This window comes from Idiotropiscis lumnitzeri, chromosome 13 (genome assembly GCF_059441095.1).
Source record: "Idiotropiscis lumnitzeri isolate Australia: NSW breed Sydney's pygmy pipehorse chromosome 13, RoL_Ilum_1.0, whole genome shotgun sequence".
Lineage (NCBI taxonomy): Eukaryota > Metazoa > Chordata > Actinopteri > Syngnathiformes > Syngnathidae > Idiotropiscis > Idiotropiscis lumnitzeri.
The window spans coordinates 11,584,965-11,607,880 of NC_142403.1; the positions used below are offsets into that span (position 1 = coordinate 11,584,965).

General features: G+C 44.0%; 1 protein-coding gene across 1 annotated transcript in view; it reads right to left on the bottom strand.

Moving 5' to 3' along the window:
• Positions 1 to 22,916, bottom strand: part of insrb (insulin receptor b) — a 59,461-nt gene that overhangs the window by 14,599 nt on the left and 21,946 nt on the right. The window contains exons 3-4 of the mRNA XM_088314207.1: positions 711 to 919; positions 497 to 630 (exon numbers count right to left, since the gene is read on the bottom strand). Coding sequence (XP_088170333.1) covers positions 497 to 630; positions 711 to 919 — 343 coding nt within the window. The remainder of the gene's footprint in view (positions 1 to 496; positions 631 to 710; positions 920 to 22,916) is intronic.

Consider the following 22,916-nt stretch of genomic DNA (forward strand, 5'->3'; position numbering starts at 1 on the left):
CTTTGGCATTATAACGCAAGCCGGCTTCCAAAATAAGCAAAGCTCGGCCAACGACTACAAATGTTAACACTAGCTAATTCACATGTACCAGCTAGTTGAGATATTTTAGTGGGAGCGGTTTTGGGAGGACATTGTCACATTAAAAACACAACATGTGATCTAATTTACACATGTGATTGATCCACAATAATGATTATGTGGAAGCACTGGTGTGTGGATGTTTGGTAATGTGTGTTTAATGCTCTGTTAATTACAGCAATAATTTGACATTAACTTTACAACCTTTTGGTGATGACTTTTGCAACCTTATTAAGACGGCAGGCAGTCCGGCTGAACTTTTAACAACTCTGCAGCACACCCAAAATGTCAACGGAGCGTGGCACCAAGCCGGTGGAGACAGTATGCCAGTTGATGTGGGCGACCGATACCGCGTGCCACTCGCCACTATCAATAATGCTGATGGTGGCATGTGCGTGCGTGCGTGCGTCAGACATACATGGAGGCGTTGATAGTGGTGTATCCAGAAGGACACTCTGGGATGCAGGCGCCGTTGTGGGTGACGTATTCATGGCAACCGGACTCCCGGCCTTGGTTGAGTCTCTTGATCTCCTTGCACTGGTTGTGGAGCGCCTGCGAGAAGCAGCAGAGACAAAATATTCAACACATTCATCTTCAGGGGAATCTACCGGGTCTACGTGGCAACAAGGCACCTGGCAGAAGGAGAAGCTGACGCAGCGCCATCCCCTGAAGACGTAGTATCCAGCGGGGCACTTTTCCACACAGGTGTTGCCGTGCTGGAGGTTTCTGCAGGCCACACAGCTGCTGGCATTGGCCGGCTGAGAGCAGCTGCCCAAGCACTGCTCGTGGCAGCATTGGCCCTGGAGGTTACATGCGCCGTGCTTGCAGCGGTCCAGGCACACTAAAGAGAGGCGAGAGTGGAGAGGGAAAAGAGCTGGTTAAGAACAGATTGTACTCTGGTGGCAGATAAGAAGACACCTTTTAGTTCTGGACCGTACAAAACATCATTGTGAGGCCAAAAAAATTCCCATGTAGTTTGCCCAAATTGAAGTGCACACAATTGGATGAGCTGCAGTTGCAATCTGCATGCAAATAGGACTGGGCCCAATATCAATATGGATCACGATAGTCAGGTGATCGATATCAAAAGAAAATCCCCTCGATAAAATGTTCCGATAGAAAAAAATAAGATCGCATACCACGACCGCGGTATTGAGTGTGTTACATAGCGCGCAGCGGCCTCCAAACATGAAGAGTCATTTAATCCAACAAAGAAGACGCCGCTCAACCAACGAAGAAGACGTGGCTAAACTAACGGCGCGGGCGTGTGCCATACACGGAGTTCAAATAGATGACCAGTCCACTCGGTGCAATATGATGATTTTAAACCCCATTAACCAGATTAAACACTTCAGGATGGAGACGTCGTGTACAAGTAAAGGAATTCTCATCATTAACATAAAAAAAGGACAATAGGAAATACGTATATCCCAATATATTTTTCGGCCATATCACCCTGCCCGAATGCAAACATTCGTTTGAATGAGCACTGATTGCTCACGGCCAGGGAGACAACCATCATTGCCGATGGGCCGGACATTATATGTCAAGAGCTCGTGTCAAGTTTCATTTGACCTATCGGGAAAGAACGTTTGGCCTGAGAGTCAGAGTGTCAATGGGATTGAATTAGCCTTAAGGTTCGAGCGGTGCCCTGTAATGATCTAATAAACGGGAGCTTATTGCCTCATCTGTGGCCCAGTTGAGACTCATCATTACATCTCATAGCAGCCACTGACCTTTCTCGTAAAATGTGCATTCTGACTGGCTGGGACCAAAACAAGGATCCAGAATAAATCACCTAAAAGGAAGCGTTTAGTGAGGCAATGTTTTACTCCGGTAATAAAGCACCAATATGGTAGTAAATAATCAACAGGAAAATAATAAGAAATGTGTGTATCTTTCTGTGTCAGCGTTATTCTTTCGGTTCTGATCATATTTGTGTGGCATTGTTGTTGTAGCTGCAAACCTGCTTTATCTAATTAACCAGCAGACTTCTAGGTTGACCAATTCGGGCGACCAGGTTAAAAAAAAAAAAAGGAAATGATTGTTGCTCATTGGCACGGGAAACATGACTGGCAGTATATTGCCTGTAAAAAAAAAACATTTGTGTGTCTGTGCTAAATGGTTAATATTCAATTACTCACAATTTCTGTAAGTAATTCTATATATTTTTTCATTTTTATATTTACTGTTCTAAATTTGAATTCCAATGATTATCATATTAGCAGCATTTAAAAAAAAACATCTCGCGTGATAGCTTTTGGGAAAATGTATCATTCTTTAAAAAAAAAAAAAAAATGTTAAGTAAAGTGCCGATTTCTTCTAAAATCACTTCAAGCACCAATACGCTTGAGTATGTTTCCCATCTTGTGGAACTGTGTTTAAAAAAAAAGAACTTTACAATGACCTGATTTCTAGAAAATTATTTACTTTATTATTTCCTTTCCCCCAATTCTTCTCGACGTTGGATCTTACTTAGCCAATTTTGTCAAACTGTGGTACAAAAGAGTTGATTGGATTTTACGTGACCGGTGTGTTTTTTTTTTTTTTTAGTACTACTCAGCCAAATGGATTGCGTTTCACTTTCAAGGTTCTGATTGATCCTAAAGGATTTGAAAACATTTGAAACCACGTGAACAAAAAAGGTTGTTTCGAAGCGCAGCAACACAGTAAATGAGCGGTAGCACAATGGTGGCACTGTATGCGAGCCTCTGTGGGACGCCAACTCATTGTGGCTCACATGAGCACTCATTGCCAAAGATACAGTTCGGACCCAAAGCACCCCCCCCACCCTCGGACCCCCTCCCTCTTCCAGAGAGGGAGGGCTGCCTGTTGTGCAGCCTGTGCAAAAGCAAAGGACAGATGGGGTCATGGCAGGGGAGGGAGAGGAAAGAACAATGAGAAAAGAAATGGATGATGAAACGGAATCTCTAAGATTCTGCTGAAGAGGAAAAAAAAAAAAAAAAAAAAAAAGAAGACGCAGGGGTCGCTGCAGTTTCTCTGAGCTCCAAAAGCCGCCGCTCACGCTGGGCTGAGGAAAATGTTGCCCCCCCCCCTCGACTGTCTGCGGTATGTGAGCATGCAGCGCTTGCCGGTCCGGCTCCAGTCGAGATTCCGCTCCGGAATGCTGCTCGAGCCCGATATCCACCCTCGGTCTCAGCCAATGTGTTTGCTGGATGGGGGAGGCCACTATTCAAGGGCCTCTTCCATGTCAGGCAGGAGAGACGCCCAGGGTTAACCCTGGCCTTGCTGTGGCAGGTAGGGGGCGGCGGAGTCAACAAGCTTGGGAAGACCCCCCCCCACACACCCTCCCTTTGCTAACCCCCACTGATGCTACTTAAGGGGAATTTGAACATGTACAAGACGGAACACTCCTTTAAGATTCATCAATACAAGGTCATGAAAAGTGTTGTTTACACTTCACCACCGTTCAAGAATAATATTGACAGACTGCACGGGTGATTTCTCGTCCTCTGCTCCTTTATAATGTAGGCAGGGATGTGGCGTGGCGCATCGGTACGAGCGCCGCACCGCTGACTCGTGCCACACTCCACAAGCGAGCCGCGATGCCAAACGTGCTCCGTTCAGTTCGCTCATTCATTCCTGGCCTCCTCCTCTCTGCCTCGGCCTCACCCTGCACCACTATCGCTCTCTCTCTCCTTCTCTTGCTCTCTCTATCTGCCAGCCTGCCTGCCTTTCTAGGCCAGCCAACCCCTCCCACTTTCATTCATACGCCTTGTTTTGTTTATATGCTGGCTTGGATGGGGGATGGAAGGAAGAAGGCATGGAAGGCGAATGCCGAGCACCATCGAGCAGGACGGATTCCAAGTGAGTTTTAGCGCTCATTAAGGTAAACACACACACACACACACTCACACACGTAAATCTCAGTGTCACGCACTAATTTGCCCGCCACTTACCCACGTGCAGTTCCAGTAAGGCTTTAACATGCAAAGGCTGATCAAAGGTTTGTTGTGTTTACCTTTCATCAGGATCACGGCAGTAAAGAGCCCCGGCTGCTCAGTTAACAGGGAAGGAACATGGGAAAGACCGGACAGCCAATGGGGAGCAGCCGCACACGGCAACACTTCCTGCTCTTCACACATAAAACCGCCCATTTAATTGGCAATGTTGACTGCAGGCCAAGTGCTGGGAACAATAACAAACACGTTTTTGCCCCAGAGCCATTTACTCTGGAAAACACGAGCGCACACACAACACACGCACACACACAAACCTAAAGCTCCTGGATTCACGTTTACTATATTTGGCCACGGTGGGAGTCCTAAGCTTCAAAAGCTTTGCTATAAATGCTTCGGAGACCTGATGTAAGACAGTCGCCTGGAGAGTACGGAGAGGTGTAAACAAAAACATCTAAGATTGACTCACCAGAGGGGGACGGTACATCCCCTTGCCTATTCTATAGAAATAAATCCACATTAGCAGACAAAATAACATTTTAACAATCTCCTTTCTTCATTGTTCAACAAGATCGATGTTTACCATTTAAAAAAAAAACTAAAAATTACAGTTCCACCCACGCTGTACTTTCTTACGCGCAACTCCCAAACACGTGTCAGTCACATGTCGACATATTTGTCAGCAAGTTTAACCACTATCTATGTCTCACCCGGTTTCTTGTCCCCGGACCAAAACAAGCCGACAATTTTGTTCATGGAGAGCCTGCCTACATTCAAAGGGAAGAGCGATTCTTCTCCCTGCATAGCAACCACTCCCTCTCGCCGTTATTGACACACAGATAAAGAGTGGCTATTATGCAAGCGACTTTCCAAACAAGGCAACCTAAGAGGTTCACGTACAGTATGTGTCAAAGTTCCATTCTGTTTGTGCAGTCAAAAATGTGAAACATCTTGCACAGGAAAGACAATGGGGAATACGTTATAGGACTTCTTTTCTTTTCCAGTGAGCACGTCTATGCGATGTGCCCAAGGCGGTTGAAGACACTGAGTATTCTCGGCTACTGCGACCATGAGTTAGCTGGGAAGAGAACACCTGCTTTCACCATCACAACAATCAAACAACACAACAGCTAATCAACAGGCTTAAGGTCAAACTTTTGCGTGGTTATTACATACACGCAAACAAAATGACAATCAGTGAAGGTCAAGTGAAAGCAAGAACAAAGCGGGTCCTAATTGTGCTCAATAAGAATCTCGATATCCAGTCAGACAATTGAGAATTCAACAAAAAGGAAAAATCCAGAACCTCAAGCATGCGTGGCATTAGCGTTTGCTTTATTTTTTAATTTCTTTTGTACGTGAAGCCATATGAGGTTACCGGTGATGGCAAAGAGGAAATGTGTCACAAGGGAAGTCGTTGCAATGTAGCACTGGCGGGCGAAAGACACCAAAGAAGTGGTACACTACACGTCTCCATATCTTAGCGGCTCAATATAATATGACAAGAGAGTAATAACTGAAGAGGTCAATGCAATGTAGTGGATTCATGTTTAAAAAAAAACAAAAAAAAAACTGACTAAGAAGTTTTAGCATCGCATAAGCAGTTCGACATTGGTACTGATTATTCATTTCATTTCATTTCCAAATATTAAATCAGAAGGATCTCCGAATCAATTGCGTTCAACTTTGGAGGTTCCCAGTATTGCCATAATTATCGAAAAACCACTGCAGGCAATAAAAAAAAACAAAAAAAAAAAAAAAAAACAATTTATTAAGAAGAACAAGCACTTTTCATGGTTACATTTAGAAATTAATTTGTTTTTGTTTTTTTTTCCCTTTCACAATTGGCAGCCAATTTCATCCGCATATCTGCATTCATGCCTCAACCCGCCAAGTTGTTAACTTTCCATCAACACTAACTACATACTCATTTCCCTTCAAACGCAAAGCATGCTCATGATGAAGCTTGTGATTATGTACGACACGTACTTGGATCACAAGTTCAAACATAATCTTGTTGCAAATCAAATGTGTCAACACGTGCAAACAAATTTCAAGCGGCAGATCAGGATGACCTGCTGGACAAAATTGCGTGCGTGTGATAAGAAACACTATCAATGATCGCTGTAGCGTCATGGAGCGCACCGCTTTTTGCCGGGCTTTGTCTGTCTGTTCATTGATTTCCTTCTCTGCGTCTTCCTGCGCACCGGTCGGCCCTGCAGGCCCGTCTTGTTACCATGGAGATGAGTCCAGACACAGACTGTCTGCAGTAATTAGCTATGTGCTCTCAACGGGCATTTTCTTAGATTTGCCCCCTCGTCATCATTTGCGTGTGACGCTCATGACTCGCCCTCGTCTTTTAAAGCATCCCAAACTCCTCTGGCGTATTTCCTTCGCTCGCATCCTCTTGACCGACCTGCCGCCGTCCCGCTCGGCCGTTGCGTCTTGCCGCAGGTGACAAATCTGCTCTTGCAGAAAACCACAGCCACTAGATCTCATTACAGACGCTGAGGATGGAGGTAAAATCGATGTGCTGCAATGATGGCCCTCCTCGCCACTCCCTTATTCTTCTCTCGCCTGACACATTTGTCGTTCCTGACCCGCCATCGTCATTTGTCTTGGCACAACTCTGCCACATGTGCACATCCTGTAGGGCTGCATGCAACACACATTTTATCTCACGCTAGTGATAGACCGATAAGCTTATTTCAGGGCCGATACCGATTATTCGTAGTCATGGAGGCCGATAAGCGATATTTGAAGCCAATATTAAGTTGTTGAAAAAAGGGGTGAAATTGTGTCAAAATTTAAAAAACAAAACAAACATTCCTAAAAGTGACTTAGTTTAAATGCCTTTAAGAACACGTTTATTAGACAACTTTATTGACTTACAACATGTTAAAGTTTTTTTAGATCTTGGAAAGTAGACAACTTAGTTTTAAAAGTCAAACAAAAAGTGCTCGGACTTTGCAGGCTCAGCTGCATGTCTTTAGGTCAATGAAAGAACGAATTTTCTGTGAGTTGGAGTAGTATTACTGACATTTACCAAAATTTGGGAAAAGACTGTTGCCTTAAATTCCTCTGCTCGCGGACCTTTCCCGCGTGTGACTCGAGGTGAAAAAGCAAACAGGCAACTTACTGCTTATTGGCTGCTACCTACTGCACCAGTAACCAATCAGACGGTGCAGTGGGAGGGCCAACCTGCTTCTGGAGGCAAGGCCACAAGCACAGCAGAGAGAGAGAGAGAGAGAGAGAGTTTTTAATTTATTGGCCTTGAATATAAAAATAATAATAATAATCATAATTAATTAATTAAAAAAAGGCAGAAGCCGATAATCGTCAAAATTGCTCTATCACTATCTTGCACACACTACCCCAGAAAACGGGAAAGGAAAATTCACTATACAGGGATGTCAAGTTTAACAGCCATCACTCACGCCTTACGACCTTCTGTGCTGGAAACGAGAGTCCCAGTTCGCCAAGTATTGGAAACAGTTACACAAATATCCTCTTTCACTACGGCAAAGGCAGCTAAACGTTGGACAGGCGTCTCTGGCTAGAAGAAGCTCGTGTCAACAATACAGCACGATTGTGGTCTGACAGGACCTGCAGTGCAGCGCCTGGCTGCTTGATTTGATATTCACAACACAGCAGCAAGCAGATTTACAGAGAGAAATATAAACTCATCACGTGTGCATGCATTTATGCGCATCGACTGGAGTGTTGTAAGCATTCAGCGCTTGCAGAACGGAAGATGACAAGCCTGTGAATGTTGGACAATCCCAAAGAGAGCAATCAAACTTTCCGAAGCATTCTAGCAGACTGATTTCTCTCCTTCCTTCATCCGCGTCCTGTGCGGCCTCAGCAAGGCTGCTCATTGTGAAATCCCCCTGCCGTCATCACATGAACAAACAGGCGAGCCAAATTTCCTGGCGTCAAAAATAACAGGCGCTGCGCTGTAAATATTATATATGAAAATTCAGCAAAAGTAATTTATCTTTGTTGCTGTAATTTTGATCAGCCAGTTGAAGTGTACTCGAGCCGAAGGTCAACAACGAACGTTGTGTGCTGGTTCTTCAAAAAATGATCAAGCCTAAAACGAATGCTAATCTAGTCGAAGCCCAAGCCAAAATGGTGCCGTGGTTTACAAAATAAAATGACCGCTCTAAAATGACGTTCTAATGTTGTGGAATCCGAAATTCAAAGTAAAACGCTAGCAGGTTCCCTTTGTTCTTAATTTGACAGGACTGATGTGACTGCAGGATGCCGACTCGTGCCTTCCTGCCAGCGAGCCTTTGTTGATCATGCTAATGCAACGTGTGCCGCTCTGAAACCCTTCCCTAATTAAAATCTTAATTCCAATGACTGTCCGAATAAGGAGATTTGCCGCAAGCACAATGTATGAACTGCCGAGCGGGGAGTAAAAGAGAGGCGTTTGTCTCCTTTGCGGAGCGTAAACAGCAATGCAGCACACGCACACGCCTGCTCTGGACGGACGGCAGCACTTCTCTCTCGCCGTCACATTGAGGGCACAATGATGCCTCTATGAAAAACAGACGGTCAGTGATGGCAAAAGGAATGGAGGGCAGAGGTGATTCACAAGCAAATACAGTGAAATCGAACCAGAGAGTTTGGGTGCTTGAGGCTCGGCAGAGGATATACGCCAAGGACGGGCCATGTTGCAGAGGGTAAAGGTCATGCTCCGACCAGGCTAATCAATCCAATGTGATGTCCCACACCTCACGAAGCCCACTGCAGGATCGAATCCGTGAGGACGCCATTTGGATCCAAAGCATTTTGGAGAACAGCAAAAAAAAATAAAAAATAATTCTTTGTGACTCGTTTCATTTTTCATTGCGCACAAAAAGAAAATGGCGTTCAGGTGTGTCAATTTGTGTGTGAATGTTCAACACATTACGTTGACCTTTCATCGTGCGGCGGCAACAACATGGGCATGGCTAAAGCTAGTAGCACAACTTGTGACGTGTCTTGTCGGGTTTCATAACCCAAAGTAGCCGCCAACAATTAACATTCAACCCAGCAGTTGCTGGAAAACGGAAACCAGCGCCTTCCTTTCATTCTTCTCTGACCTCAAGTTTTGTCCATGTAGTTTCATATTTGATATACCGAAAACAGGAAAACAAACAGCCTCGTGGGTCCGGCAGCGTGAACGAGCTGCAATATTAGTGCAAATTCATTGAGGTGCATCGGCGGCTCATTCGGACCTTGCAGGCGGCGGCGGGCCGGGCCCTCAATCAGCTTGCGTGCCAGACTCAGGCACATGGCACCCCCTCCCAAGGGTCTGATTGAAAAACAAACCCCAGCTGAGGGATTTGCACAGCGGGGTGATTGCTGGGGGAGAAGGGTCCAATCACAAAGGAAAACCCGTTTGTACTGGTGTATATGCATGTATGCACATGCATAATAAATGCGCACAGGGGTGTCGGGACAATAGAATAAGGGACACAGCACGTGCATTCGGAAAGAGGAAGGGGGAGTAAGGAGACTGAAGTGGTCCCCGCTTATGCTTTGGGGCTCAGGTGTCGTCAACAGAGGCCTTCTGGCAATGCAGAGAAGAAAAAGGCGCTCGGTGAAGGTAGAGAGGGACGTTGCGCCTCAAGGCAAGCTTTTCTTCACAGCGGTGTCACCAACAAAATACGAGTATAGGTTTTTCATTTATTTATTTGTTTCATCAATGCGACGTTCACACCAATTCCGTTTGAGCGCTCTGCTTCATTTAATTGGCTGCCGTTTCACAGAGGAGTTCACAACGCAGCCGGTCCTTCGCGCTCACGTGGCGGGGCTTCACTTTTTGACGTCGACAATTTGCTAAAGCTAACGGAAAAAAGTCTTCTGGCAAAACAATGAAAAAAAGGTTTTGAAAGCTAATGAAAACAATATTGTCGTCTTGGTAAAGTTCAACAGCTGTTAAAAAAAAACAAAAACAAAACTGTGTTGTAAAGCTCCGGATGTCCACAGACGGCAAGGATCATTTTCGTCTGTCTTCTCTTTTCAAACAACTTGCTAAGTGAACATGATGCTGAGAGCGACGTAGCACGTCCCGGAGCTGATTGGCTGTCGTGACGCGACACGCAAAGAAAGTTATTAATTTATTTTTTTTTTTATTGTGTCAAAACTGCTGAGTTTTCAGTGCACAGCCAAGCCGGATGTCAATGGTAGGCTTGTTTTGCCGCACGCACCACCGTATCACGGATGTCATTCACCATCTCAGGTAAACAGCCATGTGTGCGTAATCAGATTTGAAAAAGTCCAAATGAGGTTGAAATCCGATCAGAGAGGCCGGGTGGCCCTTGGGGGGGAGCAGTTAACAGGAGACGCTAACCAGGTATCGGTGACGGATGCTATCGGCAGCCACGGCTGACTCCTGATAGACGGGAGGGTTACAGACAAGCTCGTTGACATTTCGTAACGTTCCTGCTCTTGTTTTTCAAAGGCGGCATTTTCAGAAGAGCTCTTAGTATCTGATTGGTTGAACCAAAACAGGACAGTTCCCTGTAGTGCAAGCATTACACACTTTAAAGTTTTGCTTGAGCATTTTAATTTTCTTTACAATTTTTATCATCAAAAGTGGGTAACTTTCATTCATACTTATTTAAAATTGAGATACGTGAGAGCCACCTGTACTAATTTAAGGATTGATATAGTCACTATGTGTGTTTGTTTGTTTGCCTCTTCCACTAACATCTCCAATTCCATCACTTCCGACTTCCTCTAGCGTTTGCGGTGCCCTCCCAAACATTGGCGGGTGAAAACTTTCAGAGCTACCTCAAGAGCACGAGCGTCTTTTAAGTACGGCGGGCTCTATCGCTTGAACAACTTTTGCCAACATTGCAAGCAATCTGTCAAAGTGAATTTAGCGTCTCCTATTTGGGATCAAAGGCCGCATTTTGAGTCAATCGCATCCAATATGCGAGGGTGAAAATGTTATTTAGCAGCCGCGCTTTCGGATTTTAATTAATCAAGCCACGGTTAATCAGGTTTGTTGATTTGAAACTTTCACTTACCGGTCGTTGCTTTCTAGACTTGGTATGTTTTGTGTAATTCTGACAAAAATTAGGGGCTGCTTGATTGATTGTGTTTGATTTTAGAGGTTTCAATGAGGTAAACATCGATTTCATATTTGATTGTAAATTGAACATATGTCAAGACTCCACTTTCAAGCAAATGTCAAGCATTTTAGCCTGAACGAGGTGTAAAATGTGCAAAATGGTCCCTCAGCTAATACAAGCTTATAGTCAGTAAATTCCTCACGGTTGCTGGTCCACATAGCGGGGAGTGACCTGAGCATCACATTCAGACTCTGCCCAGTTTGAACTTTGGTGCCAGACTGGGTTCTCTTAATGTATACTGTGAAGTGGAATGTGTCATCCATTTGCAATCCAAACTTATTTTCAGCTATTTATGTTATACATGGATTTGATTTTGAAGGCCCGTCTCCTTGCATCATCCGGATGATCATGTGCTCATTTTCACAGATTTACAGGTATTGTATTTTCAAAATGGTAGTTGGTGTCATGATAGAAGGCGCTGATGGACTGCAATCTTGTGTTCTTGGTCACACACGACAAATATTACAAATGATGCCATCAAGCTCATTTACTGCAACTCACTTCATTTCAAAGCGTTATGAATGTGACACATCACACAATAAATCATGCAAGGGCACAGATATCTACACGTCTGACGTGTATTTGTTTGTGTGGACATGGCCTGAGTCACGGGTGTAAATGATTTGTGATCTCAATTGTTCCTTCGAGATAACGTCAACGTCCGTGGGGGACATATGAGAGCATATGTGTGCTTGACAGGCATCAAAGGTTTTTTTTTAGTCGCGACAATGCCATCGCAAGGCTTGAGTCGGGCCCTGGAGAGAGCAACTTGGCTGGACGTCATGCAGCCTGGTGACACACACACTTGTAAGAGAACAGCTCGCTTAGCTCATAGCCTATTTAAGGGCTCCGCTTTGGTGCCATTCGGTGTCATCTCCGATCCATATTAGGAAATGCAAACATGACATTCGGACCGAATGCAGCTTTCTAAAACAATTAGTCACGCGGACAAACCCGAAATGAGAATCGATTTCATCATGAGGTATGCCTCACCGAAAACCAATCCATTCATCAACAACTAATCGATGATCAAATTAATCGCCGATTATTTTAATAATCAAGAGATTTTTTAGAAACATTGTCGACATCAAATTCTCTAAATCCTGATTTCATCCTCTCAATCATAATTATTCTCTGATGTATGTAGTCCTTGTGAAAGCAGAGTGCTAATCTTTGGTGTTTAATCAAAATAAGACATGAACAAGCATCTGCTTTTAGTTTAGAAAACAATGACACCATACTTGTGTCAGACGCACATTTTAAAATGAGCAAAGAATTGGAAGACATGCGGATGCACATGAGGAGCAACAAGGAAGCCGTGCTGCGTTTAAACGGTAACGGCTTGTAACTCAAAAGGCTTTTTCCACGCAATCACGCCGAAGCTTCACTCTGAAAATACCTTCCCACGTGTCCGGAGGAGCCATTTCACACATGTGAAAACACAAAACAGGATGCTGAAAGGAAATACTCGACGAAGCAGACGCAAAGGCTGCTGCGAGGGCATCGTGGTTCTGTTGGAAAGGGACGCATTTGGACAGAAATGTCGAACAAGCATTCACTCACACTCACACTCTGGGACAATTTCCAGCGTCCAATCAACCTGCCATGCATGTTTTTGTTTTTGTGATTGATTGGACAAATCAGCTTTTTGTTGCATAATTAATGCTTTCGTGTTCCGAGTTAGATGAAACCAGCATTAAGGCATAATCATTGTATTGCGTCATTCCTTCTGCGATTCCCGTCAATCATCCAAAGCCATTTGCAATGCCCGTATTGTTCCACTCACTCGTGTTGAACCTTCCGCATGAAAAGTGTGCCTGAAATTCCTACTTGTGGCCAGTAAGCACGAGCTATCTGGACAAATAGGTGACGACCAATCACACGGATTGTAGCTCTATGCGCACCAATCACAGGACACCGGGGCAAATGCAGCCATCTTTAGTAACAGGAGCCAAGGCTGACAACTTTGGTCTATTATTTTGAGGCCCAGAAATTCCTGCATGTCTGCATACCACAGCGCACAAGGGGAAGGAACAGGGGGGGAGAGAAAGAGGACGAGAGACAACGAGAGGGAGCACAAAGCCAAGGGACAGATTTGGGGGAGAGAGAGGGGGGCGAAAGCGCTAAAAAGGGAGGATCTTTCCCAGAAGGTGGAGCAACGGAGAAAAGAAATGGAGAATTAAAAAGAAAGACAATGACAGGCATTTTTTCCAATTCTTCATCTTGCTGTTTTGTGTGAGAGGACTGGACAGTTCGACTCCTCAACTTTGTTGGCACAGCAATCAGCAGCACCTCCTGCCTCCTCCTCCTCAAAGCAGGACAGGGGAAGGCTTTACAACAACCATGACTGCGGCCTTGTCCTGTGCTACAAACGCAGATAGAGATGCCAGTGGAACTGCTACAGTCATTTTTTTACTGCAGTCTTATAACTTTCACCACTCCAGTACCCGCCACACGCTCGCACACGCACGCACACACGGTTGCGTTTAGGAAAGTATTTATCACTGCACCTTTTATATTTGTCTTCCAACGTTGAGAGGGAGATGTCACGAGCAGCAGCCAGTGGAATTTATAGAATTTATGATTTTTCAGCCATTCTGGCAGAGAGCGCGGCGCTCTGAACGTGTGACCGGCTGCCTCCGCAAACCACTCGAGCGGTAGTTTACGTTCACAGTATATGCAGTCAAGAATGATGAAGTGGGTCCTTCTTAAGTGGAAGCTCCATCAAAGAGGAGCAGCTGAGAGAGCAAAGGGTCTCGTGGAAGAAGAAAACGGACATTTGCCAATGATATTAAAAGGAGGCTTGCTTTGAACGGCAAGCAAACAGAACAACGGCAAATTAAAGCATGAAAAATCAAATGTGAGATTTGGTGTTGCAGCTGGCCGAAGTCATGACATATATTGTAGTGTGAAATACACACGTCTACCGTACGATATACAACCCTTATAGCATGATTTTGATTTAGCGTTTACTATCGCTACATTAATGAGAAACGTAGTCCGTCTTTCCATGACAACGTTCGTGTGCCTCATTATCCAGGCACAACTTCTCGATTTATACGTCGCAGTTGAATTAAGGGTGGGTTGGTTGGTCATACCAAGACAGGGGGCCATAGGCAAGTGTGACACTAGTCACTTGTCAGCTGAGTTCAATCAATAAAATCGGTGCCCTAGGGCTGAACAATTGATCGCTATAGGACCGAAATCACGATCTCAGACAACGCAATCTCGAGATCGGCAAAGCTGTTTTTTTTTGTGCCCCACGTTCGCGAAACTGGCCATACTAACCAGAGGCGTACTGATTTAAAAAAATTTTTTTTTTAAAAAGCTCTGCGCTGTTGCCCGTAGTCCTGGGAGTAATTTATTTTGCCACTGCTTGAATGCTAGGCGGCAAGTAGTTTTTAAAAACTTGAGAAAGAACTGCCCCCCGCCCCCTCACAAAATCTCTTCAGTGTCCTTGCATTATTACAGTAACAGCTTTTATCTTCTTTAATGGTAGAATGGCATTTTCTGTCATGCTTGTACATTGTGAGTAAACTCATAACAAATCAAAATCGCAATATCAGTCAGGAAAAATCGCAATACATTTTTGTTCCGGCCTATTCTAGGCAGGCAGGTCAGCAGGCAAGAAGATAAATAACACATTTCAAAGAAAGTACAGAGCTTGTTATTTTGATGACTTAGACAGCAGTGACTGACATCGGGCATGTTTTGTGTGTTTGGGTTATATATTGCTGCATAAATATGATTTGCTGTCATCATCGGTTATCAGCAGTTCCAGCCATGAATGAGGACATTATTTCTTCCAGTCTGTCTAAATACGCACACACGCACGTGCATGCGCCTCAGTGGCGCAAATGAAGGCCGCATTCTCCTTGTAACACTCGTCGGCATCTGTCCAGCTCACCGCCCACAGCCCAAAATGTACAACATGTCACAAATAAGACAACAGATGTTGTGGAGTCTTCCATTACAGCCAAAAGTGAATGACTCGGTCGGTAGGCTGCAAATTCGTTCAACCGTATTCGGAGTAGGACGGAAAGCTCTGAAAAGTGAGGAAAACCTGCCGAGTGGTTCGAGGAAAAGAAGCATTTCTTGGATGTAATTTTCAGTGAAGTGAGTTCGGTCAGGAGAGAGGGAAAAAAAAAGAGAACTCTGCTTGGATGGAAGTTCAAGGAAGGAGAGGTCACATGAGGATTCAATTGAGGAAAATCAAATTTAGAAATGTCCATTTCCAGCGCTGACTTTCGAGAGCTTGAACGGCGACCGACGTCTTTGGAAGATTTTAGTCGGAGCTGCCTTGGCTGTTATTGTGTTCGATTTGTGCCACGTAATGGGAAATTTGGAGCATAAAAAAATGTTTTGTGTCGGCCTTAACAACTTTTGGGAAAAAAAAGTCATTGAGAAGATTTTTTTCCCCTTAATTTAATATGTTCGTGTTGTTTACAAATTGTGCTTCATGTGCATTTTTCAACAAACAAAAGCAAAAATAAATAAATAAATAAATGAACTCTATTACAACAAATTTCTGATTAATACACAAAAATGTTTTGTTCTGGATGGACGGATGGAAATGAACCATGATTTAATATGACTTCTTCAATTACAGTTAACGTCGTAAACACTTTGACTTTCGGGCACTTACAAAACATTAAATGATATGATGAAAAAAACGATAAAAAAAACATTTCATTTTTTGTCCTGTGATTTGTGAGATCAAGAACAAAGAAGAAAGAAGAAGCGCCCACTTCAAATAATTGTGTGCTCAACCTGTGGGAAACTCAGCTTTCCCATGAAGATGACGCAACAGATTTCTTGAGAATTTCCCCCCCCCAACACCCTACAGCTGAGCTGTCGGCCCACCATAAAGCCACTTGTGAAATGCAAAGAATTCCATCAAGCTTGAACCTCGCGTACGGCGAGTACGGAACATCGCTGCACGTTTGGTTGCACGTTTTGCAATAGCTAGAAAATTATTATTATAAATACTTTTCATTGATAAAATATTTGAACAAAAAAAAGTAGCAAAAATATTGTTGGTATTTTGGTGTGACAAGTTAGAGAGAGAAAAGGCGAGTTGAGTGTGAGTGTGAGCTGTGGACAATATCAGCTCCACACTGAGTGTGATTTTTGTGTTTAATTGATTGTTAAATTATTCAATATTTTTTTTTATAATCAATTAATTGCTTAGGGATCTTGTTTGATTTGAAATCGTACAAATCCTCAGAAAAGATTCGCACATTTCTGGAGAAAGTAGACTTCTGTTTGCATTTAATCCAAATATTTACTCTGAAAAACAACTATCAATTTTTTTTGTCTATTGTCTGATGTCACGGACCAAATCACAATCAATCATCAATAAAAATCATCAATAGGATAAGTAGTTTGCATAATGAATTGGATGGATAATTCTTCTTTTGTCAGTGAGTCATAATTTGTGCATTTGCTCAATTTGAAATACTGTCCACTAATGTACTTGGCAGTATGCTGGCATGGAAACGGGAGTTGAGAACAGCCATCCAGCTATCCGTTTCTTCTCTGTCATTCGGGTCGTCGGCGTGCTCCCCTGAAAGCATTTTGAGCGAGAGGATTTCATCCGGTTCAAAATAATATGACTCCTCAGGTCACCGCTGCACGTTTTTGCGTGCGTGTTGCATTGACGTCGAAGCCGGAAGGAGGCGGTCATCTGATCCGACCGAACACCTGAAAACAATCTCCTTCTCTTGAGCGGACGGAGGGAGGCTCGTGTTCTATTCCCCTCAAACGCACGCAACACAAACTCCGGCCTCATCTCAGTTGCCCTTCCTCAAACGTCGTCAAGGTGACTCCGCGGATATTCAGACAACTTGAAGCTTAGCATTCGAGTGAAGCCGGCCCCGCAATACCCCAAGTAAATGTTTCCGCCAGTGTGCGAGCTTTTTGTGAATGGGTTCCTGCAAACTTGTTATCTTTGCTTTCACCGTCTCTGATATGTAAGTAATATCCCAGCGCCTCTCTCTCTCTGCCCATTAGCCGTCCCCCTGGGCCCAGTTGTACAGCTCAGCAGTAGGATGTGCTCCGGACAAAGGCAGGAAGTCATGAGGAAGTCCTTTCCGACAGCCGAGCCAACAAGCTTTTTTTGTGAACAGCTCAGACATTTACACAGATGAATAGAGAAGCGTGTGAGCATAAATAAACCATCATCGAGCCACACGTGAACAGAAGAAATCAAACTACCGCGCTCGCTCATTAGGGAGCAATATTTAACGTCCGTCTCATTTTTCCAGATGTAGCACATGCGAAACGAGCGTCACTTCAATACGAGACGACGGACGAGGGAAGGCGCCGCTCCCTCTTGTTCCGACACATCGTATCCTCAGACGCTCTCATCCCCTCAACACGATAGGCTGCTCACATGGCCGCTCGCAGCCAATCCTCTGTCAGAATGGTGAGCAGCGGCGTCAGCCAGAGTGCTCGACTTCGACATGGGCTCGTGTGTACGTTTGTGTTCCACTTGGCTCACTGTGCCAGTGTGTCGTGTTCCCGGCGTCTACGCACACATTTCCTTACATAGAATTGCATGTGCAGGGCCGGCTGTGGGAGTTGCCAGTCCATTGATGAGCTGGAGGAGAGACTTTTCCAGATCCCCTCAGGGTGGGAGGAGGCGGGGTGCGCATACAAAACCAATGTCAGCTTATCAAAGTTAATTTAGCGCGCTTTTAAGCTGCGAGAGGAAAGGTGGTGAGATATTCTCTCGCTGTCGCTTATTCCATCGAAGACGCTCACGGTGCTTCAAAGAGCTACCAGCGAGGGTGTGTTGATGTTTAAGGCGAGCATCCAAAGAAAGATTTTGCAATTATCCCAATCGAAAAGCATTAAAGACAAACATGCTCATGTCATTAGTAATAATAATGAAATAGAGGAAGATGGACGCGGATGTAGGGATATATGTTTTTTTTTTAAATTATTTATTTTTAATAATAATTGCATTAGTCCAAGGCCTGCATTTTTTTTCAATTGGGCCTTCTGGCCATGTCAACTATTCACACCACGGCTGACCTGTACTCCAGACTGTTGTATTGCAACAGACTGTTGTGCTAAACTGATTTTTTTTTTTTTTCCGTAACAGCCTCTTCTCAAGCTGTCTGAATGAAGACAATTTTCGCTTAATGATTTTGCATTGCGCTAAGAGAAAGTGAAGATGAGCTTTGGTGAGCACCGCCATCCTTACTGACTTGTTTCGGCCGCTCGGTTAGGCCACTTGCCACTCTGGCGACAAGGTGTGGGTGTGTAGTTGCGGCATATGTGTGTCTGTGTGTGCGTGTCTACCTGGAAGCCAAACTTGAAAACCTCCGCCATGTTTGTTTTTCTCTATTTATTTTTGCTTTGCCCAACCCTGAAACATCCCTTCCTGGCCCCAACTTATTTTTTTCTCCACATTTCTGACTAGTTCAATTTGATAGCGGCAGAAATGAAACTCTCGGTGTGAAATGTCATTTAGAATGAGAACCACTTTCATTACCAAGGTGATCAGCTGAATACCGGCAGAGGCCATGCAGAACTTAAAAAAGAAAATAAATCTTCACTGATTACAATAGAAGTGTCAAATTGAATTGACTACTCGACATCAAATCGATCGACTTGTTTCGAGCCATTGTTTAACACAAAATTACAATACAGCTGGTATTTATTTAGCGCATTTCACAACAGCTGGAGCTGTAACAAAGCGCTTTCCATATGGTGAAACATAATTTAGCCGGAAACTAGAACACAAATTAAAACATAAAAATGTCAAAAATCCTCAGATTTCAGACTCAGTAAAGTAAATACTGTCTTCTCTGATTTCTGTAGTCGTTCACAAAAGACTGCTAATCTTAGTGTGTAATCAAAATAAGATCTGCTTTTCCTTTTTCTTCAGTTTAAACTATTACATGAAGTGTTCAACAAGTGTAGCCGTTGGCATCAAGAAGCAGCTTTCAGTTTCAAAAACAAAGTACAATATCGCTCACTCTCCTGCAATATTGCTTAATTGTTATTTTATTTTATTATTTCATTAAAGCTTTAAACAATACAAAACAACAACAGTAATCGGTTAAACAGCGGTAATCGGCCAGGAAAATATTTTTTGTCCGATTAATTGATTAATCAATGGAATAATCAAGTGACAGCCCGAGATTACATCCAAATAGTTGAAGGCTGGAGTGCATGCTTACCCATCAAGTGTGAAGTTCAACGACCTAGTAAATCTTTTGTTCACTGCCGTTTTTAAAAAAAAAAAAAATTTTATTTTTGCAAATGTCTGTGAGTAAGCTGTTTTGGATTTTACAAATTGTGATGTCACAAGTGAGCTCATTTATGTAATAACCAAGCCGACACTAACTTGCACCGGGATAGCTTGCCAAAGACCCACCATTGTCACACAATGGCCAGCGGACAAAAATGAAAAAGTGTGATTTATTAAAAAAATATATATATATATATTTGTTGAGAGTGTCGGAATCTCCTACAAGACCATAAAACATTGCTGATTGGTTGCTAGCCATGTTGTAATAGTTGATGGGGGAGTCCGAAAAGTTAAAGCTAAATATAGCACGAGGCATTTGGCAAAAAGTCATTTGGCAACACAAAGTCGCTCTCACTTTGTCACAATGTTGCTGTTGTCAGCTTTTGCGCCAGACAGAACCGTCCCAAAAGCAACTTGTGAGGCTCGTGGATATTAAGCAGGCTGGATTTCTTTTTCATGAATGGGCATGAACGAGATTACTTCCCGTGTTGCAGCATAGCCACTAGCTGGTTGTGAACGAACGATTTGACCAGGCTTTTCTGTGACAAGTATCACGGCTCGGTAAAAGCCAACTAAAAGCTCTACGATGGTGACAGTTCGCAATCTGTATCTAATTATTCCCAACATAACTGATCTCAATGTTAGCTTTCAAAGACCGAATCTGAGGTCGACCGGCTTTGACGGAACAGATTGTGCTTGTAACCGCTGACGACAATGGAGAAAATACAAAAGAAAATCTCTCCAGACAAAATTGTGGCATGAATTCCACACTCGAAGCTTGGACGGATTGCGGAGGCACGCAAGGAACTTCTTTTAAGTTAACCGACAGTGTGTGAGACAAGGCACAGACTGCTTCATGGCTGCCGCTTTCTATTAGCTTCATGTGAGTATGTGGAGAGCTTGTACAGGTCGGAGAGTGTGACAGAGTGTCACTTTGAAGAGGGTGTGTGTGGGGGTGTGTGTGTGTGTGAGATGGAAAACAATCACAGCGGGCAACAAAGCACGTAGGCACAGGCAGAGTTCACGTTGACCTGAAACACATTCTCTCCTCCTGCTTGTGTGCGTGTGTCAAGAGTTGTGCAAGCACGCAGAGTTTGTGAAGCTGAACATGTTGTGCCAGGCCTCAGCAACAGTTGGATCCAAACAGCAGCATGACAGTGTTCTCTTATTGGCTTACGCGTGAGCATAGGCGGTGCTCGGGTTTACGAACGAATTCCGTAACCCGGTAAAGGCAGAAAAATACAAAAAGAGACTAAGGGCGCGTCGGTGGGTGATGTGGAGAGGCCACTATCGACTGACTTCTCTCCAAAAAGAGCTTGAGGCAACGAATTTGTTTCATGGCACCACGTTTGTGTCTAATCAGCTACTAGCTTTGCAATTAGCAAACGTGGCATGCGTTGAAATGCGACAAACACTTCCCAATATGGTGGGCGGGCTTCTGCAGGCAGGGCCACAAACATGGCAGAGAGAGAAAGGTGTGCTGCAGTGAGCCTAAATACAACAGCATTTAATTTATTGGCCTTGAAAGTAAAAAAAATAAATAAAATTCAGACGCCGATAATAGGCAAAATATCAGCCCGGATGATCGACCCTTGCCGATAATCGTTCTATCACTACATTAGACAACAAAATCTTGGGGTCTATATTACCTACACCTTCTACTGGTAAAAAAGTGAAATTATACACGACAACCATTGCTAATAGTGAATTCATCGCTCTTTGCCATAGTTCTAATTGCCATGCATTTATACTATATGTTAACACACACACGCACACACAAGTGCGGTGGCTTTCCTGCATGGGTAAGATCAAAGACGTGTCGGCTCTCCCTGTCTCTTAAAAACAGCACAACCCCGCACGCACCAACTTGAATGTTGCATCTAATGTTCGCTCCATGTGCAGCAGCACTGAATTCTTTTTCAAAGGGATTGAGGCGAAAGCTCAGCACTTCTGACGTTTCCGTAACACCTCAAACACGTTTAGTCAGTGTAAAGTTGGAATTATCCTCATGTAGCAATCCCTCCCTTGTATCATGTTGGAGAAATGTCTCCAGGTTTGACTGCAACGGTCTCTGTCACATGACGCGCATCATAGCTTGTCATCCGGCCAATCAGAGGCAAAGGAGACATGAACGCACATGCACAGACATTGCTTGACGTACCATAAACACGCTTGTGTTTATCAGTCGACATCCCCCAACCCCTCCCATTGGCATCAGTGGTCACGGCTATTTGTCTATAAAACCCAAGTCTCGTTCGACATGCTAACAATGCAAGAGGTGCGCACACACACACACACACACACACACAAGGTCACTTCGTGTATTGCTTTGCTCGGCAGAACATTCTGGAAGGCGAGTGAGGAGCCAAGGTAAATGCGGGCTGCAACAGTTGAAGTTCAAGTATAAACACGGCCGCGGTCGTTACGCTTTGAGCACGAGCTTCTCCGTCAGACACAGAGGCAGACGAGGAAAAAAAACAAAAACAAAACAAAAAAAAAACACGCTATAATCGCTGAGAAAAAATAATAAGCATTCTCTCTGAGTGTCCGACAATAGACGCCATTCTCTGTGTTTATGGTAGCAGAGGAAAGACTGACTGGCCGAGCGGACGGCCGGACTTCTGGCAGGCCGGCAGGCAGCAGCGCACAGAAAAGCCGCAGTTCTTTTTTGGAATAAAGGCAGAAAAGAAAATACCAACAAAGATGTGTACTATACTGTTTTTCCCTGTCCGTGCAACCTCTCCTTGCCACTGTACTTTTCTCCCATAATGTCTACCTTGGACTGCGCACTTCCCTGACTCAACAATAACGCCTGACTCATTTCGGACTTCAAGAAGATCGCCAGCCTCTAATTATGAATCACTTCCCCTGACACACATGCTCCAGTCAAAGAATGCTAATCAGAGGCCATTGGCTGTCCACGTTTCTTTGGCTGTGGCTATCAGGAAGAAGCCTTGCACCCAACGCCAAATCAAACTGACGTGTGTGTCGCTGGGCTACTTTGGCAACCCATCACACGAATGAGGACAGTCAATATCGGATTTCTTCTTTGCCACTTTTCCAAACTTTGGGCTGGGATGAAAAATGGTGTCAAAAGTAAAATGTGGTTGATCTTCATTTCTGGACTTTGTGATTCATGTTTGATGTAAATCAGTCAGATTTGCAGTACATGTGGTGAATTTGAGAAAGTTGTAGTCAAACGGAAAAAAATGGTTTCTAATTCATGTCTCGTGTTGAAAAGATTAAGGAGACCCTCCAAGAGTTCATATAAACATCAGGCGTGAGTTGAAGGGCTGAGAACTAGGGCTAAACGATTTAGCGTTTTGGGACAGAAATTGCGATCTCAGAGATCGTCAAAGCTGTGATTTTTTTTGAAGGGCTTTTGTGCCCTATGTTGACAGCAGTATAAACTTTATTTCTACTATATGCACATCAGATAAATAAACGGCCCCACTTACAAGTAGCGTTTTTTGAATGAGGAGTTGCTAAGCGTGCTAATCGCTAAAGTGAAATACAGAGTCGGAA